At 37.9% G+C, this 22051-nt stretch overlaps 1 protein-coding gene across 1 annotated transcript in view; it reads left to right on the top strand.

Moving 5' to 3' along the window:
* Positions 1-3726: 3726 nt before the first annotated feature.
* Positions 3727-22051, top strand: part of LOC150084800 (serine/threonine-protein kinase Genghis Khan-like) — a 477571-nt gene continuing 459246 nt past the window's right edge. The window contains exon 1 of the mRNA XM_090376356.1: positions 3727-4820. Coding sequence (XP_090232482.1) covers positions 4610-4820 — 211 coding nt within the window. The 5' untranslated portion in view covers positions 3727-4609. The remainder of the gene's footprint in view (positions 4821-22051) is intronic.

Here is a 22051-nt window from a genome sequence, read left to right as displayed (position 1 = left end):
GATAGCTTCGGAATACAAGTGTTTTCAGTGTGGATGTTCGATGAAGTGTGCCAGCCGGCATGCGAAGGCTGTTGATGTGAGGTTTTTTTGTTTGTTTTCAATTTTCTTCACGATTTGATCCTTTTTGCAGTAATGGTATGAGTTGTTAGTATCAGGTTCTCTTTATATCAGCAGAGTGTGGGGAAAACAGCTCCCCCACAAAAAAAGAAAGAAAAGGAGCATTTCTGTCGACTTGCATGAGCAATTCTCGTTGTTAATGCACATGAAATCGCCTAGTACTGTACAGGTGAGAAAGATCAGTGGTTGCATGAGGTGTTAATTTTTGTCAGCTGTTTAAAAAATTCCATTTTCATGTTTCTTTTTTCTTCATCTCTTCTAATTCTTGCTTAGTAGCACGAATTAAGAGCCAAACTAATTGCCTGAAGACCAGAGGTTCGAACAATGCGTTTCCAGTGAAGTCTCTCGTAAGCCGTTCGTTATATGGAAATTTTTTTCGTTCTACGGAAACTATTTTAAATGTAATTACCAAGGGGAATTCAAAAATATCGTCAAATAGAAAATTTTTCTATAAAGAAAAAAGTTCGTTAAACAGAGGTCTGACTTGTATATGTCAGAATAAAATTTTAGCGAGGTAAGCGTCGCTACCTCGCTAAAATAAAGTAAAGTAAAGCTTTACTTTAGTAAGGTAGGCGAGGTAAGCGTAGCCCGTATGCGACACTTACCTCGCCTACCCACTTGCGACGGTCCTAGGAGAGACCCGAGTTCCAATCTTGTCAATAACGCGTGGAATATTTATGGGAATTTTTCAGAACGTGCTGATTTTGTCGTCTCAACAGTGGAAGTCTGCGCGTATAGCACAGTGGTATCGTCACCGTCCTCCCCACACCGAGTGGAAAAGGCCCGGGTTCGAATCCCATTGATGATGCGAGGAACTTTAATGGGCTTTTTTACTCCGTGGCTGAGTTAGTCTGTCTGAGGCGTTGATAGCAAGATTTTTTCCACAGAAACTGGGGTTTTTCGTCCAGTAAACAGACAAATTGACCATAGAACCTACGCAATAACAGACATAAGGCATAGCACGACAGAGTTATTCAGGTGGCCTAAAATATAATAGTAGTCTCAGCAGTGGGCAGCAAGGTTTTTCTTCCCGGTAACTCAAATTTTTCGTAAAAAAAACTCCAGACAGAAATATTACGCATGGGCAAATGAGTCGATTCTTGGGTAGCCCTAATATGACAATGTTTTGTTAAAAAAATAATAAATAACTCGATATTAAGTGAATGATGATGATGATGTTGGCATGTGTTCAAAATATGACTTTTTAGTGTATTCTGGACTGTATCTGAGTAATTCCAGAATTATAAAATTCTGTAATGTTATCAACATTTGAGTTTTCTAGGAAGAGACTGTGTACAACTGAAATAAGACAGCTGTCCAAAAAAAGCAAACTATTATTTTTAGGCAACCCAAATAATTAACTTCATCTTCCATGCTGTGTCTTATGCCTGTTAATTGCCTGTGTTCTATGGTTGATTTGTCTGTTTTGCTGGACGAAAAACCTCAGTTTCTGGGTGGAAACTTTGCTATCCACGCCTGAGCCCTACTAACTCAGCCAAGGAGTGAAAAAAAGCCCATTAGAGTTCCTTGCGTCTTCGACGGGATTCGAATCCGGGCTTTTCCGCCCTGTGTGGGGAGGACCGTGACGATACCACTGTACTGCCCTCACAGACATAAGACAGCTATCGCATATCTACGACAAAAGACTAATGTATAATATCTATAACAAGTGCTAGGTACGACGTCATTCGTGGATAGCACAGTTCAGTGGTGGGATTCAGCCGGTTCGCGCGAACCTATTCCAAGACTTTCCCGAGTTCGCCGAACCGGTCTTTAAAGGCGGTTTCACACCGAATGCCATGCGAGCTACGCTACTTTTGGTCTATGTTTGGTTTTTCTTTTTTACCCTGAAAAGGGGGATTACTGTGATAGAGAACTGGATTTTAAAATTTTTGATTCCCACCACTGGCTCAGTTGGTATAATCATCGCCCTGCCCACTCCGAATGGAAAAGTCCTTTTCGAATTCCATCAATTTTTATGGGCTTTTTCACATCATGGCTGAGTTAGGACTTGGTATACTTACCGTCCTCCACACCCCGGGTAGAAAAGACGATAGTTCTAATCCCATCAGTGAAGTGAGGAATTTTTATTGCTGTTTTTTAAAACGTGTTTGAGTTGGTTGGTCTCTGGGAGGTTAGCATGGTCCCCCCCCCCCGGATTATCGGGTTTTTAGTCCACCAAACAGCGATTCGATCACCAGAACACACGCAATTTACAGACATATTATATACAGTGCAATATTGCCTGATTTGCTGATGCACCCAAAACTCAACAACATTAGTTATAAATCGAGGAAAGCCTGCGAGGATACGTGAATGTCATTACAGAATTCACGTAAACAACTCACCGAACTTACCATTAGTAGAAATGTCTGAATGGGGAGCGACTTGAAAAAGGTTGCGAAACCTTGTTAATAATACAGTATTTCTAATTTTGTATAGCATTAGCATTAGTAGAGGCATTTGATGCAAGAAAGCAAGCTTATGCAGCATCAGCCAAAAAAAAAAAAAAAAAAAAAAAGTAACATAAATAAATAAAAATAACCACTTCCACTTCACCCCTCTGTTCGTTCGAAATACCTGTCCAGCTGAGCCTTAAACTTATTTAGGCTATCAACTTCCACGACAAGGGATGGAAGTCTGTTCCACCCACCAACCACCCGCTGGCTAAAGGCAAATTTCCGCACATCTATCCTACATCTGTCTTTCCTCAATTTGAATTTATGCCCTCTCAGGTGATTTTTCTGAGCTAGAGAAAGAATCCCATCAGCATTGAGCATGCTCAAACCATTCAAGGCTTTGTACACCTCTATCAGATCACCCCGCTGGTGCCTAGTTTCCAGACACTGTAATTTGCAAAACTTAAGCCTTTCTTCGTAAGAGAACCCCTTTGTCCTATTCACCAATCTAGTTGCCCTTCTCTGTACTCGTTCCAGCAGCTCTACATCCTTCCTGAAATGAGGCCTCCAGGCCTGTATACAGTACTCTAGGTGTGGCCTAACCATTGCCTTATACAAGGGAATAATCACCTCCTTATCCCTGCTAGAAAAATTCCTATATATCATTGACAATACACCATGAGCTACGCCTGCAGCTCGTCTGCACTGCTCAGAGAACTTCATATCTGCCTGCACCACCACCCCCAGGTCCCTTTCATTCTCTACCACTGTCAGTGTAGTACCACAGAGTTGATACGTTGCTCTGGGGTTGCTGTTTCCCATATGTAGTACTTTACATTTGTCAATGTTAAACTTCATTTGCCACCTCGAAGCCCATCTGCTCAACCTTTCCAAATCCTGTTGCAGCAGCATAGTGTCAGTAGTGTCCTTGACAACCCTGCCAACCTTCGTATCGTCTGCAATATTTATATATATTTAATATAAACGACTGGTTTTTAGTTTTTATCTGTATACTCTGATAGCTCAGCTTTTTCAGCAAAGTTTTCTTGCTGCGTGCTCTGGGGGGTGAGAAATGCGTAAATCAATAAATATATTAATTAATATAAATTAAAAATCCATATGAATTCGTACTCTTGCAACGGCGCCATCTTGTGTAGCTTAAGTGAAGCACACATCCCAAAATGCAATCGTCACTAATGGATATCTCCATGATAGTAGAACTCTGTGTTGATGTAGGCAAGGTAGCTATCTACCTTGTGCGACTGTGTGGTGTGCAGGAAGTTATCAATACATGTATGTGATGTACACGGCGTTAAATGTGAAAAACACCTAATCAGAACAAGAAATAAGACGTCCTGGCTGTTCCCGACCGAAGAGGTGCTTTATTTATGAAATTTCCATTAATCGCCATCATAACTGACACATCAGTGGCCGCATCTTTTGCTATATCTTTCGGAAACTACAGAGTAAGAATGACTGATTCATCGAATTTTATGGCAAGTTTGAATTAAGCATAATTTTCTGATGTTATCGATCTTGGTATTTACTCTTCTGTGAGTACGCCCTTAAGCAACAAACTGATGTTAGTATGGATGGGATAAACTAAGAAGCCGTCCTGTCATTCTGTAAGCTCATTCACTATCACTTTGTCATTTACAGCAGGAATGTGAGTAATGTGACGATAAAAGCTATGTCGTCATTGTGTTCTTATTGCTGTGAACTTTGTATAGTAAATGTAAAATTGAGATTAGATTAGCGAATATTTAGGAATAAGAGTATACCCGAATATGTTACGCAGCATAGGTATTACTCATAGTAGGTGTGACCTTTTGTGTTATGAAGTCATGACGAAAAAGAAGAAAATAAAGATATCGAAGACATCTTTGTTCGCATGTTATAGTGATAATTTATATAAGAAATGAACAAGCGTGTGATATTAACCGGCCTTAGGACAAGAATAACTCAAAATCTACCGTATCTCTATATTACATCGCCTATATAGCAAAGTAATTTGGATTCAAAGTAATCATACTTTTTCAGCGCCAACTTCATAATTTTTTGCTTCCATAATTTGGTGTACACATTTCATTTGAATGCTTTATATGGAATCCAAAAAAATGTCAGGTCGTTCACCAGAGGAGCGTTTAAAAGAACTTGAGCAGTTATTTTTAAGTGAACCAATTGTGACAAATGGTAAGAGTTTCAGTATTGAGACGTTATTGGATTCACTGGTTGTATTATTCGATGAATGCTGCAATTCTTCACTTCGCAGAGAGAAAACTGTATCCAGCTTTATAGAATATGGTAAGTTTGCTTTAGTAACATTTTGATTTAATTTGTATAATAATAATACTTATTTTCATATCAAGTTTCGTGCCCATTTCTGATTAATCACAGTTAAGAATTATAAACTGATAAATAAGGTTTTAATATATTAAAAAAATTGGATATAGTCATTTTATTGCAGATAGTTGTTTTCAGGCGAGATCGAGCATTGTTTTTTTTTGACATATGAAAAAACAACCAGGTCAACTTCTAAAACCCTGCAGTTTTAAGACAGTATTAATTAATTAATAAAGGCAACTTGATGCAAGAATACCAGGCTTATTTAAACATCAACCTTAAAAAAAAAAGTACCTGGTTCCAGTATCCTGTCATCTAGTTCTGAAAAAAATGGTGGTAATTTATTACACTAATTAATAACCAATTTAGCAAAAGCTAAAAGTAAATTTTCTGACATCTATTCCACAACTACCTTCCCATATTTAATCTCTTCTATTTTTGCCATTTGTGAAAGTAAAAAATAACTCAATTGTTTAATTTTCTCAAACCTTTTAAAGTTCTTAATATCTCGATAAAGTCATTATATAGACGTCTTATGATGCACAAAACGAACTTTTTTCTCTCAACTATAGGAATACTTCTTTATATTGATAGCTGAGCTTGTTGCTCTTGACCACTTTTTCCAGTAGACCTACATTCTTCCTGAAATGGGAGACGAAATCCCTATACAATATTCAGATGTGTCCAGATGATGGCATTGAACAACTTAATAATTTTTTCATGGTCTTTACTAGCAACATTCCTGTACTTCATAGATAAAACATCATTGGCTGTCTTACACTAGAAAGCTCAGTTCCATTCAAAGAGTAATGCTCCTTAGGATGTGCATGGCATGCAGAACTGTCGACCCCAGCTTTGCAGGTTGTGACTGGAAAATTGCCTATTGATCTGCATTTGTTGTATTGTTCATTGGCTTACTTCATCCGCTGTGGCATTCCCTGTTCTTTTTTGAATATACAGGTGGACGTCTTGGCAGATCCCAGGAAGGAAAGGACAAGAATCTAGGATGCTTTGGTAAAAGTCTGGCAAGAGTGTTTGTGATAAAGGAAAGATTACACAAAAATTTTTCTCAGATTTAAGAAATGCAGCCTTGATAAAATTCAAACGGTTTGCCCCAAACTTACACGCTATGTTCTTATTAACTGGTCATGGTTCGATTAATGCAAAGTTGCATGATTTAGGAATTATTGAAAGATCTAGTTGCCATTGTGGTGAAAGAGAATCATGGAAACATTATGTACAATGGTGAGGAGTACAGCGATCTAGGAATTGAATTGGTATCTCGGGTTAGTAATCTCAATCTTATGGTAGAAGGCTCTGAGGCAATTCTAGTTGATAAACAGAACCTTTTGGCTTTCCAAGCCTTTGCAACTGCAATATTTCTTAGGCAGAAGACTCTTCTGCATCTGGAAGCCTTGGATTTGTAATGTGGTATGGTGTATGCTGAATCACCTAGAGTTCTGTGAAATTGTGGAGGCTTGAGTCTGCTATATCCACTGCAAGTCCAGCTCCTTGTGCTGGCATTTCTGTTCTCAGCAGCTCCTGGCTTTCCAACAACAAACTGTGAACAGATGCAGCTCTTTCCAATGAAGTTTGGACTTTGTCTGAAATTTAATTATATGTATATATATATATATATATAAAAAAAAAAATATATATATATATATATATATATTTTTTTTTTTTTTTTTTTTTAATGTAATTTGATGATTTTCAATTTGTTCATATCAATCTTTTTTGGTCATGGCAGGTTTTTTCCCTCCCTGTACTTGGGCAAACAGGAGAGGGAGTATATAAGAGTACTGCTAAATTATGTGTAACTGACAGCAGGGTTGCCATTGGTTGGCTGGGACTGCTTTAAGTAATAAATATCAAGAGAGTTTCATGTTATATTACACATTTATTTTTAAGTCTTTGTCTTATTTTTGTTGCTTTTTTTTAAGTGATGAGATAATCTCAGATTACTGTAATGTAGAATATTATATTTCTCAATTTCTTTAACCACTATTTTTCAGACCAGCTGAATAATTTCTCTGTTTTGTTTAAGCAGTATACTTGGTTGTTGTTATCATTGTTTATAATTAGTCCTTAACAAATTTTTTCAAGATCTAAATGCCACTGCCAAAGGTTAGTTACCAGCCTGGGAGTGGAGGACTTTATACAAAAAAAAAAAAAAAACACATCTTCTTGAGTCACATGATAATGTGAAAATGCCAGCATTTGTCTTGCCATTTGGCGGTAAATTCATATAAGTCACCCAAAGCAGCCAGTATCAGTCATCCTCACACTTGATATTGGATAGTCCATTGCAATCCTTGTGTATGCAGAGAAAGCTCCATAAGATAAACAGTATATTTTTATAAATGAACAACCTTTGAATTTTTTTTTTTTTTTTTTTTTCAATTTATCAATTAAAAATGGGTAGAGTTTGTTATATCAACGTTGAATGAAAACCTAATTACAAATTACTCGCCAGGTAACTATTACTCAGAGAGTAATTTGTAATTAGGTTCTCAAAAACCAGATGTGATTCTTTGGGCTATTTTAATTCTTTGTCACATTCCTTCACCCAATCTGTTATGTAAAATAATGGAAATGATGTCCATTCTGTACTGGGCCATTGTCAAAAGTTGTGATAATCCTTCCTTGCAAGTTGCAGAACAAAGCAGTCATAAAAAAAAAAAACTGGCAGTTCAACCTCACAGCCACTAGACTAACCTCCTTTAAAACACTAGTCATATAGCCTTAGTCACTGTTTCAGCCATGTTTGGCAAGCTCAGCTTGTAACCCTTCCAAATTTGTCAGCAGAAAATTGACATTAAGCGTGTTATGCCTTTATGATATCAACAAATATAAGAAAGAACAAGCAATCCACTATTGAACCCTGTGAAACTACACTTCAGACATAGGTCCACTCAGAGCCCTTTATAACCCCCTGTGTCTCTCATCATTTAATTGACATTTTATTGAAGGGATGGAAGTCTGTTCCACCAACCAGCTACCCGCTGGCTAAAGGCAAACTTCCGCACATCTGTCCTACATCTGTCTTTCCTCAATCTGAATTTATGCCCTCTCAGGTGATTATTCTGAGCAAGAGGAAGAATCCCATCAGCATTGAGCAAGCTCAAACCATTCAAGGCTTTATACACCTCAATCACGTAACTGCGGTTCTTTAACTTTACAGCTCACATGAAGCACAATTTGAAATGGAGTTAAGAGGACTTAAAAATCAAGGACATGAGGAGTGCAAATAAAATGCCTTAAAACTTGAAATTGAGAATTTGGAGAGGCAAAAGGCTGCCTTTGCAATTCTACCCAAATGGACGGCGATAGATGAGTTTAAAATGCAGACCAAATTGTGTTCGATGCGTGGAGTAGCTTACTGGACTCATATAAATTTGAAAATATTTGCGTTTGGACTTCTCTCAGTTTTTGGTTCGACGTATTTCTGCGAGCAAATATTTTTGAACATGAACTATATTAAAAATAAATCAAGAAACCGTCGTCTGAACAATGCAAGCATGTTTAAAGCTCAGCATGTTTAAATACGACATACTCGCATGATGTTGAAAGACTCGCTCAAGAAGTTGAGCGAGTCTCTCAACATAGTTTTTAGTATATATACTAAAAAATAAAAATAATTTATACAAAATTTTCATGTGGTATAACAGTATCTTTATTTCATTAATTACTATTATGTGGTTTTATTTCTACGCATTATTCTGAGTGGGAAAAATTAATAACCAATTATTAAATTTTAAATTTTCTCTGTCAATTAGAAAGCAACCTGGCTAGTAAAAATACTTTTTTTTTTTTTTTCCAACTCTTCTACATAGTCCTGCAATCATCAGGAACACAAGATCTTGTCCACAGGATCTACCCTTGTAGAGGTTACAAATTACATCACGTGACCAACTGGTTGCATTTGATATTGATTCTGTGTACACTAATTTAACCCCCCCCAACCTTCATGAAGTAGTTATGTTTATCTGAAATATTAGATAACTTAACCTAACAAGCTTCTTGCTCCCTTCAGTTCTAGTAACATTTTTGGCCTGCAGGAAAGCCTACATTTGGTTCCTCTATTCATTCTATGTTCAAAAGACTGTATTTAGTTGAGACCCCCCCCCTCTGCCCCTTGCAGAGATTTTTATTGCATTAGTCAAAGAAAGAGCTACTGATGCATCCCCCATACACAGGGCTGTACTTATAAACAGGTGCATGAGACGCTAGCCTCGGACCTCACAATAGAGGGAGCCTCGCATTGCCTCTGTAATCTCAAATTTTTAAAGCAATCTTTGTATTGCAATGTTTTGCAACATTTGTGTTTAAACAGATCGGTAAAAATAGTTTTTTTCTGATTATATTTATATATGCAAGTTTTTTTTCTTTTTGGACTCTGGACTTCTGGTATCTTTAAAGGGGTCCCCATAAGAGTGCCTCAGGCCCTGAGACGTGTAAGTATGGTCCTGCCTGTACAAGCTGAAACTCAGGATACAATATGTGGACAATATTCTGGTCATTAGAACGTCTGAATGTACAGCTAGATGCCAACTCCCTGGATTTACAATGTAGAATTCTTTTTTACTTGACTCTTCTGTGTCTCACCATCATAATGTATTTGGTGGCAAAGAGTTTCTTTTTCTTTGCACAAAATTTTTTTTTTAAATTTTGCAAATTTTTGTTGTTTTCATTAACAAATTAGCCATCAGGTGTGCTGTGATAGTCTGTGTTGCAAAACATAAATGCACAATATTAGCATTGTTCTTTCTAGTGTGTGTGACATTTCATTAGAATTATATAGTGCAAAGCTAATTAAATGTCTTTTGGTAAGCTACCAAAGAAATATGATGTAAAATTTCAGAAAAAATCTGCAAGATTTTCCCTGTATTGTAAAATGTGAAAAAAAATCATGTTTGCCTTGTGTAGCATGTATAGATGTGATATTTTAATTCGAGTGGCAGGAAATGTGATGTAATGAAACATTGACAAACAGATATGCAGGTCTGGAGGCCTTACTTTAGGAAGGATGTAGATCTGCTGGAACAGATACAGAGAAGGGCAACCAGATAGGTGAAGGGAACAAAGGGGTGCTCTTACCTAAAAGAGGCTTCAGTTCTGAAAATTGCAGCTTCTGGAGACTAGGCACCTGAGAGGTGATCTGATTGAGGTGTTTAAGGCCTTAAATGGATTGAGTAAGCTGAATGTGAATGGCATTCTTCCTCTTGCTGAGACTACCACACATGAGGCAGCATAAATTTAAGTTGAGGAAGGATGGTTGCAGGATAGATGTGCAGAATCTTGCTTTCAGCCAGTGGGTGGTTGATTGTTGGAACAGGCTTCCATCTGTTGTTGTGGATGGGTTGAATAAATTCAAGGAAGAATTAGACAAATTCTTGGAGGGTATGGATGGGTGAACTGTATTTTTTTTGGTTGATGCTATATCAGTCTGCTCTCTTGCATCATTTGCCACTATTATTACTACTATAAATGTGCAGTGGACGGTGCATAGAAAGAAATGCAAAATTAGATGTAGCATTTCATAGTTATGATATCAATTCATATTGAATTTTATTTGCATTTTTTGTCATAGAACAAACTCCTCCTCTGAGTTGTGTAGATCATGCTACTTCTGCATAATTCAGAAATGTTTGTCTTGAATAGTGAAATAGCAAAAGGATACAGTTGTGTAAAAACAAAACAATGGTTATTGTTAGTGAAATTGCATAGAGAGGGAAAGACAGGGATGGCTCTGAAATATGGGCCATTTTCAATTTCCACACATGGCACTAATTAGAGTGGTTCTAAACTATATCCCACTGTGGTAACCTTTTTTTTTTTTTTATAAAAAAAAATTACAAATCAAAAGCAGCTTGCTCTCAGTGCAATCATTGGAAAGTGACTCTAGAGATCACAATATTGTACATCTTCTGAATTCTGGCATCTAATGTTGATAATGCATCTTTTATGGTAGGTTTAAAAACTAAAGTAATAAGGGTATTAAAAGAGGAGATTGAGCACTTGATTGCAATAGGCTGTTTTATCATCTTATTAATTTGCTTAAAAGGAAAGATAGATTTAAATAGTTTCATCTGATGCAAGCCACTGAAGTAAAAAAAAAATTTGAAGATTGTGTTTCCATATTGGCTGTAGTTAAATGTGTAACTAGACTGGTAGAACAGTGGCAACCTTTGCCCAGTCTGTTTAAAGAAGAGGTTACAAGTGGTGAGAGAAGCAATGCAAACACTTTCTAGTTATGAAATTGAAAAGTACCAGTGAGTGTCACTGACTCATTAGTATTAGTAGAGGCATTTGATGCAAGAAAGCAAGCTTATGCAGCATCAGCCAAAAAAAAAAAAAAATTAAGTAAAATAAATAAATAAAAAATAACCACTTCCACTTCACCCCTCTGTTCATTCGAAATACCTGTCCAGCTGAGCCTTAAACTTATTTAGGCTATCAACTTCCACGACAAGGGATGGAAGTCTGTTCCACCTACCAACCATCCGCTGGCTAAAGGCAAATTTCCGCACATCTATCCTACATCTGTCTTTCCTCAATTTGAATTTATGCCCTCTCAGGTGATTATTCTGAGCAAGAGGAAGAATCCCATCAGCATTGAGCATGCTCAAACCATTCAAGGCTTTGTACACCTCTATCAGATCACCTCGCTGGTGCCTAGTCTCCAGATGCTGTAATTTGCAAAACTTAAGCCTTTCTTTGTAAGAGCACCCATTTGTTCCATTCACTGATCTTGTTGCCCTTCTCTGTACTCGTTCCAGCAGCTCTATATCCTTCTTGAAATGAGGCCTCCAGACCTGTATACAGTACTCTAGGTGTGGCCTGACCATTGCCTTATACAAGGGAATAATCACCTCCTTATCCCTGCTAGAAAAATTCCTATATATCATTGACAATACACCATGAGCTACTCTTGCAGCCCGTCTGCACTGCTCAGAGAACTTCATATCTGCCTGCACAACCACCCCCAGGTCCCTTTCATTCTCTACCACTGTCAGTGTAGTACCACAGAGTTGATACGTTGCTCTGGGGTTGCTGTTTCCCATATGTAGTACTTTACATTTGTCAATGTTAAACTTCATTTGCCACCTCTCAGCCCATCTGGTCAACCTTTCCAGATCCTGTTGCAGCAGCATAGTGTCAGTAGTGTCCTTGACAACCCTGCCAACCTTTGTATCGTCTGCAAACTTGGACATTAAGCTTGATATACCATCATCAATATCATTTATAAATACAGAAAACAAAGGACCCAATACTGAACCCTGAGGGACTCCACTAATAACATTAGTCCAAGATGAGCAGTGTCCATTGATTACCACTCTCTGTCTTCTCCCCCTCAACCACCCCTTTATCCATAGCAGCAATTTGCCTCCAATGCCACACTGCTCCAATTTGTGCAGCAGTCTTCCATGTGCAACAGTATCAAAAGCCTTTCTAAGATCCAAGTATATAATATCAAAGCTATTCCCTGCATCCAGTTCTTTTGTGACTGCATCATAGTATCCAATCAAATTGGTCAGGCAAGACTTCCCCTTAACAAAACCATGCTGTGTCCGAGCTATAACTGAAGTCTTGTCTAGATGATCCTGCAGTGCTTCTTTAATCAGTGCCTCCATTAATTTTCCGGGAACAGAAGTTAAACTCACAGGTCTATAATTACTTGTGTCAGCCTTTGATCCTCCCTTGTGAATTGGGGTCACATTTGTACATCTCCAGTCCATGGGTACCTCCCCTGAGTCCAAGGAAGCTCTCATAATTATGGCTAAGGGTTTGCTTACTTCCTTTGCTGCCTCCTTTAATATAACCGGATAGATCCCATCCACCCCAGGTGCCTTTCTTGTGTTTATCTTCAACAATTTCTCCTCCACTTTACTCTCAGTTATTACAAGATTCTCTAGCTTACTGCTAGAGTTGAATACACCTCTGGCATTCCCCTCGCTGAATAACTCATGTGTGAATGTCGGTGCAGAATATTCATTTAGTTTGTTAGCCACCTGAGCAGGGTCATCAACAGTTGACCCATCGATATCAAGTGGACCAATCTGATTCATCCCCTTCCTTCTAGAGTTTACAATAAGTAAAGAACTCTTTGCTGTTTTTCTTCGCATCCCTTGCCAAGGATCTCTCGTAATCTGCCTTCGCCTGCCTAACCTCCTTTGTAACTTGGTTACAGATCAACTTGTATCTATCATAGGCTTCTGTGTCACGTGTTAATTTGTATGTATCCCATGCATTTTTCTTCTCTGCCATATGCCTCATTAGTTCATCTGACATCCATTTAGGCCTAAACCTTGAACAATATTTCTTAGTTGGTATGTAAAGGCTAGTAGCTTCCAAGATAAGTTCTTTGAATGCTTCCCATTTTGAATTTGCTGTTGGTAACATCATCAGTTGATCCCACTGTATAGAATTTAAATACTGTCTCAGTCCATCGTAGTCGCCTTTACGAAAGCAATACCCCTTCCCTTTACCCCTAATGGTAGTTACCTCTTTGAGTAACTCCCACTTCAGAACACTGTGATCACTGCCACCTAGTGGTTCATTTATCTGCAGATTCTTAATGCATGAAGAATCACTACTGATAATCAAATCAAGAGTATTACTCCCTCTAGTTGCCTCCCGAACATGCTGATGTAGAAAACAATCATCCAATTAATCAACAAAAGCCTTGCTAGTGTGTGAGTGACCAACCCCCAAATTCCAGTCAATATCTGGGAAATTAAAATTCCCCATTATAAGACTCTCTGATTTACTGGCCCACTCTGTTTCTCTGTACAGTTTCTTATTATACTCATCAGAGTCATTAGGCCTATAGCACACTCCTACTCTTAATTTTGATCTCCCAATGCTTATGTCACACCAAACTGATTCGACACTGCACTGTCCAGCGATGTCGACTGGCTTCACTTCCTTGGATTTTATGTGTTTCTTAACTAATAGCATAACCCCTCCTCCCTTCCTATCCTGTCTATCCTTTCTGTAGACATTGTACTCCCCAAATTCCAGTTCTGCATTCCTTATATCTGTGTGACACCACGTCTCTGAAATCCCAACAATATCTGCCTTTGATGTTTTGAGCAATACCTCAAATTCATCAAATTTATTTACTAAACTCCTAGCATTGGTGTACACGCAAGTATACATGCACCTGCTCTTCCTCTTAGCCACCCTAACACAGCCCATGTGTTCACTTGTACCCCAATGATTCCCAGCGGTCTCTGAAATATCCTGCATCTTATTTTCCAGGCTGCTGCTCATTCCAATAGAAGCAGTGCAAGAATCACTTTCTCCTCTGCCAGTGGCTACTGTTAATCTATTAGTCCTTGTATCCCCCCAATCTAGCAGTTTTCCGACCCACCTAACACTGCCTCGATAGCATCAGCAAACATTCTTGCACCCTTTCTATTTAAGTATATAAATCATGTTCAAATCGAGTTGTGATCCAAAACGTTTGAAAGAAAACAAATTAATGACCTCAAGAAAAGGAACTTCTGAATTGTGAACATCTGGTAAAAGCAATCCTAAACAGACCAAGCAAGCTGATAATTCTAGCCATAGTATCCTCACTAATGTAGAAAGTTTGTTCTTAGCTTCAGTTAAGCAATTTGCTTCTTTTAAATGTTATGCTATGTTTTAAAATCTTAACATAGCTCTGCAATCCAACATGCCTCCCATCAATATATTGAGTTCGTTACTCCTAGATATGTTGAAAAATGTTATGTGCAAATTTATTTTACCAAATGTTTTCAAATCTTTCACTTCCATTTCTGAAATTGATTTACCATAACAGACTAAATCAGATAGTTGATTCTGACTTGGTAATAGGAATTCTCCTGCCAAGACTGTGGAGAGTCTGAAACAAGAGAAGATTCCGTTCTTTTGATCAGTGTGAGGAAGTACTGTACGGCAGGCATGACTAAATGATGTACAAGTTCCCATTGAAAAAAGTGGTGCTGTTTGTTAAATGCTGAGGTAGAACAAATTTCGTCAATTGGCAATGAATCATTTTCAAATTTGAAATATTTTGTGGAAAATGAAAGATGAAACAAAACAACAGCTGTTTTGCAGCATTAGTCCTGCAAGTTTGTGTGAGTACCTACCATATCCTATTGTGAAGTTCTGCGTGTGAGAGAATAACTAGCCAAATTAGAAAAATAAAAACTGATTTAAGATCTTCTCTTTCTGCTGAAGCTTTGGAAATGCTCCCTTTTTTTTTTATGAAAACCCCAAACACAAGTGGTATTAGAACCTATAGTACTTATTACTGTGCTTGGGTTGGAGGTTGAGAATACGAGAGAAGATATTTGTTGACATTAGACTTGAACTTTTGTAGACTGCAATTTTCAGGAAATACGTATGAATGAAGGTTGTTCCAGAAAACGACAGTTGAATGAATAAACGAGGAAGATGAAAAGTTGGACCTGTGAGTTTGAAGTTGGACAGTAAATGGATGTTGGCTGGTGGCAGCATGTGTTCGGACTGTTTTGAAAGAGAGAGAGGGAATTATACAGGTCAATTCAGAAGAACAGTGCCCATGGAAGTATCTGTAGAAAAGGCATGCAACAGAAACAGTAAGTCTATGAGACAGCGAGTGGACAGACTCTGTTAGAGAGGAGTCATTAATTAACGAATGGAATCTAGAAGCCTGAGAGAGGTTTTTGGGGGCACCGCCCCAGATGTGGGAACAATATCCCATGATAGGGTGGATTTGCAATTTGTACAGAGTGAACACCGAGAGCAAAAGAGACAACCAAGTTTTTTAGATGCAGAGGAAACAATATTTGTAATGTGCTTGTGCCAAGACAGAATAAAGTCAGGGTAATCCCCAAAAGAGATATATCATTTTGCCTAGAAATCGAAGTGTCACCAAAGATAAGCATAGGAGCAGAAGAATTCTTTTTTTGCGAGATATAAGACAAGACTGAGTTTTAGAAGGATTGAAATCAACTAAGTTGTCTTTGCCCCACTGGACAATTACCTGAAGATTGGCATTTAAGTGGACGATCAGAAAGAAAACTGGATAACCAATTACAAAAAACAGTTGGCAAACCATAAGGTGGAAGCGTGTTTAGAAGACCTTTATGCCAAACACGATCGAAAGCCTTTGAGATGTCAAGAGCAACTGCTTGTGTTTCATCGAACGTTTCCATTGAATTTGTCCATAAATGGGTAACATAAGCTAGAATATCACCAGTGGAATGATACTGACAGAACCTTGGGTTCTGTCAGTGTCAATCTGTCAAGGTTCTGTCAAGACGGAAGGTTTCTAGGTAGTTTAAGAGTTGGCAGTTAATTGATTTTTCCATTACTTTAGAAAGAGTAGAAGTAATTGGATGGTAGGGATTTGTCACCCTTTTTAGGAACTGGCTGGATATGAGTAAATTTCCAAGCAGAAGTAAAAACACCTTTGGAATAAGAAAGTGAAAAAAGGTGGCAAAGAACAGGGTAAGTTCAGGAGCACAGGTTTTGAGAACAAGTGGAGAAATACCATCAGGACCTGGAGCTTTCTTAGCATTGAGATTCTTCAAAATCCTTCTAACATCCTTTTGACAGAAGACCACAGGAGGCATTGAATGCAGCTTGTTGGGAATGGTGGGAGGTGTTTTACCAAAATCATTAATACATGAATTTTAAGAAAAATGGGATGCTAGCAGGTCAGCTTTATCCTTGGCTGAAGAGACAACAAAACCATCTGGTTTTGACAGAGGTGGGAGCAGAAATGGGCAAAAGTTGCGGCCAATAGCTTTGGCAAGAGACCAAAATGCTCGGCTACTATTAGGGCAAGAAGCAAGTTTTCTACTCTTAGCTTGTTCAAAATCTAGTTAGGACTGATTAATAACTGCTTTACAATTGATGCGAGCTTTGGTGTAGGCAGAAAATGAAACTGAAGAATTGGAAACAAGCCAATTACGAAACGCAACATTCTTCTCTTGAACAGCCTCAGCACATTTATTGGAAAACCAAGATTTAGATAAAGGACAAGATTTTAAAGTGAAGTGTGGAATAAAGGATTCCATTTCTACAAGAATAATTTCACTGACACGATCTGAGCAAACGTTAACATCAGAAGTTTTTAAACAGTAATCCGACCAAGGAAAAGAAGAGAAGAAATCTTGCAGGTCATCCCATTTTGCATTCTTGTAATGCCAAACAATATGAGGTTGGGAATAGCCACGAGATAAAGGCTCCATTGGAGAAGAGACAATCACCAAGTTGTGATCTGAGGTGCCTAAAGGAAACACTCACTTCGACCTTGTACTTAGAAGGGTTGTTTGTGAGAAAAAGATCAAGCGTGTTGGCTGTATGGTTAGGATTGTCTGGTATTCTTGTAGGCAAATGAACAATCTGTGCAAGGTCATTAGTAATTGCAAAAGCCTCAGCATCTCGACCAGCTGGGTCAGTGTGACTAGAAAATGGAAGCCAGCTGGAGTTGTGAACTTTAAAATCACCAAGGAATATTCGGTGCCTCTGTAGCCAGGTGGGCAGGAGCAGCAGTGCGTAGCATACCCTTCTTGATTAGACCGGGATACGTGCCCGTGACCACCAAATACGGAGAATGTGGAAAGGTCAAGGAAAGACCACCGCATTTCCCCGGAGCAATATGGCCTTAGTTGCTAATGCTCCAAAAACCAAATAACAACAACAACCAAGGAAAATTACCTCACTTTTAGGAAAGTTGGACTGGAGAAAGTCAAGTTGGAAAGAGAGGAAGTCAAAGAGCTCCAAATGATTAGCGGAGTTGGTAGAACGGTTGAGACAGCAGATGAATTTGACAGAATGAGGTAGAGAGATTTTAAGCCAGATTCCAAATTACCAAGTCTGTGACAGGAAATATCGGAATGGGCATATTGCACAAGTACCACCTTTGAGGCGAAAGGAATCATACAGCGAATAATTTGGGCAACTGAGATGAGCAGTAATTGAATCAATCAGTAACTGAGATTCTGTCAGAAAAAGTACATGGGGTTTGGCAGACTGCAAGTAGAAATGGATATCATTGAGATTAGAATTGAGACCACGTATATTTGTGAAATAAACTAGGAAGTGTTTGGGAGGTTTAGATCTTTTCACAGATAAGCTTACTCTATTAGTTTGACAATTCGTGGTGTATTCAATAGTAAGAAAAAGTGGGGGGGACATGCTGTATGGAGTAATGAAATTTTTGGATATGATGTACACATTGTAAGAATATACCCAGATTCATGACATAACGTGGCCTCACAATGCACCCTCCCTGCCTACACACTACTCGTACTCCCTCCAGTCACTATCTGGCAGAGTAGAGGTAGCAAGAATATACACTAGCTGATCTGGAAGCATCCTAAAGAGTTACCAATAGGTTTGGTCTTGTGTACTAACTAGCGACCGGCCTGCGAGCACCGTTTTAGAGCTGTACCCTCGAAATGTAAGGAAGATTGGATCTCGCCATGATGTTCATCATAACCGCAAAAGTCATCAGTCATACTGCATGATGGAAGAGATGAGGAATGCTCGACTGGAACTTAGCTCTGGAGACAAAAATGGGTTCCACCACTTCAAGCCTCCAATAAGCAAAGTGGTGGTATTGCACCAGTTGATGAGAGTCATCTACCACCTAGTATTGCCTGGTAACACAGAGGGGTGGCACTGCTCCATGTGGGTGCCGCACCTTGACCCCTGCTTAAGTTGGTTCACGCCTGGGTGATCACCCCCACAGTGTGCTTGTGCATGGAGGTTATACCCAGGATTACTAACAGTCCCACCATCGTGAAGGTGCAAGCAGAGGATTTGGCTGTCACAGACCATCCGGACTTTGCTGAAATTATGTTCACTTGACTTGAATTTTGCCCGAATATCAGTTCTATCAGCATTTTAGACTCCCAGGTAGCAAGTACAGCTTGTTTGGCATATCTGAGAGGATGTCTGTGGCAACCTCAAGGATCCAAGTCCTGACAGCCAAGTAGGGTCATTGTTATGAACAAAACTTTGATTCAACATTTCTGAAGAGGGCAAAATCTGCAGTATCTTTCTTGACACAGTGAAAATCAGTTGATGTCTCACAGAAAATCTAAGCAGAACTCTACACACACACACACAAAAAAAGAAAATATATAATTAATGTTTAAAAGCAAATACTGTACTGGTAAACAATCCTATGGCTGTGTTTTAATATGAAATTTGTATTTTTCCTGTGAAATTTGAATTCTAGTGCACTGTGGACTTTAAAAAACTTCCTTTTCCTGTTTTCCTTTTATTTTTTGTGAAACAGTCCTGTTTTTTGCTTGTTTTCTCCCAAAAACTTTGTTTTCCCCCTGCTTACAAATGTCTGATTTTTAGATTTTTGAAAGTCAAATGTTGGCAGTTATGTGAATAACTTCCACAAGAACATAAAGTTGAAACTTGAGACAGAAGTGGACAGTCAGCTTTTCTTCCTGGATGTATTACTTTGCAGGTCAGAAAAGGTTGTCATTGTTATATTTTATCAGAGATAGACCAACTCAGTTAAGACCCCTCCTGTTTAATCATTCCTGATCCTTTGGCTTTCTGGATATGAGAAGGCATGTCCAGACCTGCAATCACAGCTTGCTTACCTCAAGAGCAAATTCATTCTTAATGAATTTTTACTCTCATTCATTTGTAGAGCCACAGGACAGGTGCCCAAGGGAATATCTACACAGACAGGCATGTTTTCCTTGAAAACATGCCTGTCTGTGTAGACATTCCCTTGAGTGCATTACAGTCCTGTTCATACTGGTAATAGATTATAAAGTTGTTTGGCTGGCACAACATGAAAACCAGATTCTTGGCACCTGGGAGCAGGGCTGCCGCAAGTGGATAGGCGAGATAAGCATCACTTATGGGCGACAGTTCAGGAAGGCACCAAAAAAATTTAATGTAATAAACCTCTGTTTAACGAACTTCTTTATAGAAAAATTTTCTATTTAGCATTTTTTTTTAAAAAAATTCCCCTGGGTAATTTATAATAGTTTCAGTAGAATTAAGAAAATTTCCATATAACGAACAGATTATGAGAGACTTTACTGGGAATGCATTGTTCGCACCTCTTTGTTCAGGGGCACCATACTTCTCTATCTTGTGCTATATTTTTAATTCCTGCATTCCAATCCAATTCTCCTTCTCCCAACAGTTCTCTTCCCACACATCTGCCCCTCAATCCCTTTCTTCTACATGCTTTCTCTTCTCAGTACATATTCTATAAAGTTATTTTGTCTCCTTAATTCTTTACTAACGTTCTCTCTTCTAATTTCCTCAAAATCTCATTACTCTCTGTCCACCCATTTCACCCTTTCCATTCTCCTCTACACCCACATCTCGAAAGCTTTTATTAGCTGTTTGATCTCCTCTCTTCCCAGCATCTATATCTCTGAGCCATATAGTACAACAGTCCATATTAATGTTTTCACCTTAATTCCTTCTTGAAATTTCTTCTGAATAGTTCTTTTCTATTAATAAATGCCTCTTTGCCCATTGCAATTCTTGTTTTTATTTCTTTCAGGCTTTTTCTGTCATGCTTCCCAGCTACTTGTATCTGTTGATCTGTTTCAATATTATTCCTCTAATGTTACATTGATTCTTCTTCCTGGCCTCTTGGAAATTAACATTACCTTGATTTTATTGCTGTTAATCTTCATATTTTACTCCTTTTGTGCTGTTCAAGATGTCCAAGGAGCTCTGTAAGTCTTCATTATTAGCAATCAATATCTAGTCATCTGCAAATCTTATTGGCTTTATTTTCTCCCCTCCTACTTTTACACCTCCTTCAGCTTTTCTTTGAATTCTTTCATCAGTGCTTCTGCGTATGAATCAAATAGTATGGGGGACATTAGAACATCCTTGCCCTACACCTCTATCAATGGGAAATCACAGAATATTTTCAAGAAAATAGAACAGAGGAAGCATTCCAAAAAAATCTCGATTCAGTAATAATATGGCTACTATCATTGGCATTGCCGCTTAGTTTCCAGAAGTAAGCACTGCAAGGAAAAGACGTCATTTTGATTATGAAAGTGGAGAGGAAGCTATTCAGGATATGTAACAAAATTTCAAAATTAATTTTTTCTTTCAAATTATGAATACGACAATTTTCTCGTTAACTGAGAGGTTTACAAATATGAAAGAATATGTAGAAATTTTTATATTTCTGAATTAAAAAAAAAACATATGGTCATATAATGATTTCTTAAATCTTTGCAATGATATTAAATTAAGTGACATTGATCATAATGAGTCTGATATTGATGGTTTGGCATTACTAGAGAACTTAAGAGTACTTCAAATTTATATTAAAGACAATATTACTCCAACTAAAGTGTTACAATATATTTTTAAAAAAAATTTTAAAGATACTTTTCCAAATGTAGCAGTTGTATTAATAATTTATGCAAATGGGCAACAAAGGTCTGCTCTTACCCAAAAACGCTTAAGTTCTGCAAATTGCAGCGTCTGGAGACTAGACACCTGTAAGGTGATCTGATTTAAGTGTATAAAGCATGAATGGGTTGATCAGACTCTGTACTGATGAGATTCTTCCTCTTGCTCAGATTACAAACCTGAGGGTGCATAGATTCAAACTGAGGAAAGACAGTTGTAGAATTGATGTTCGAAAATTTGCATTTAGCCAGTGGGTAGTTGAATGGAACAAACTTCCATCTGTAGTTATGGACGTTGATAGCTTAAATAAATTCAAGGAAGAACTGGACAAACTTTTGGAGCAGATGGAGAGGTGAATGGGTTCCCCCCCCCCCTTTTTTTTTTTTTTTTTGGCTGATGCTGTATAAGCTTGCTTTCTTGCCTCATATGCTTCTACTATGCTAATGCCAATTTTTCTGACTTGACGAGTTTCAGTTGCCTCAGGTGAACGGAGTTTTTTAAAATTAATATTAATCAAAAATTATTTACAATCGATAATGTCTCAACATTGACTCTCTAATTTGGCAATAATTTTAATAGAAATGATCTTTTGGAACAAATAAACATAAATGAAATAATTAATAAATTCTCATCGCTTAAAGCAAGGAAACAAATTTGCATAATTTTTTTAACATTATAATTTTCCTTTTATTTTATTATTGCGATAGAATATGATTACTGTAATTTAGAATTTAAAGTTTATTTCCAGAATTTCAAAATGACTTAGTTATTTTTGTTTGTTGTTTCATTATATTATATGT

Source organism: Mastigoproctus giganteus, chromosome 6 (assembly GCF_048544385.1).
Source record: "Mastigoproctus giganteus isolate SK-2022 chromosome 6, ASM4854438v1, whole genome shotgun sequence".
NCBI classification, from domain to species: Eukaryota; Metazoa; Arthropoda; class Arachnida; order Uropygi; family Thelyphonidae; genus Mastigoproctus; species Mastigoproctus giganteus.
This window is presented reverse-complemented; position numbering and strand designations above follow the sequence as displayed.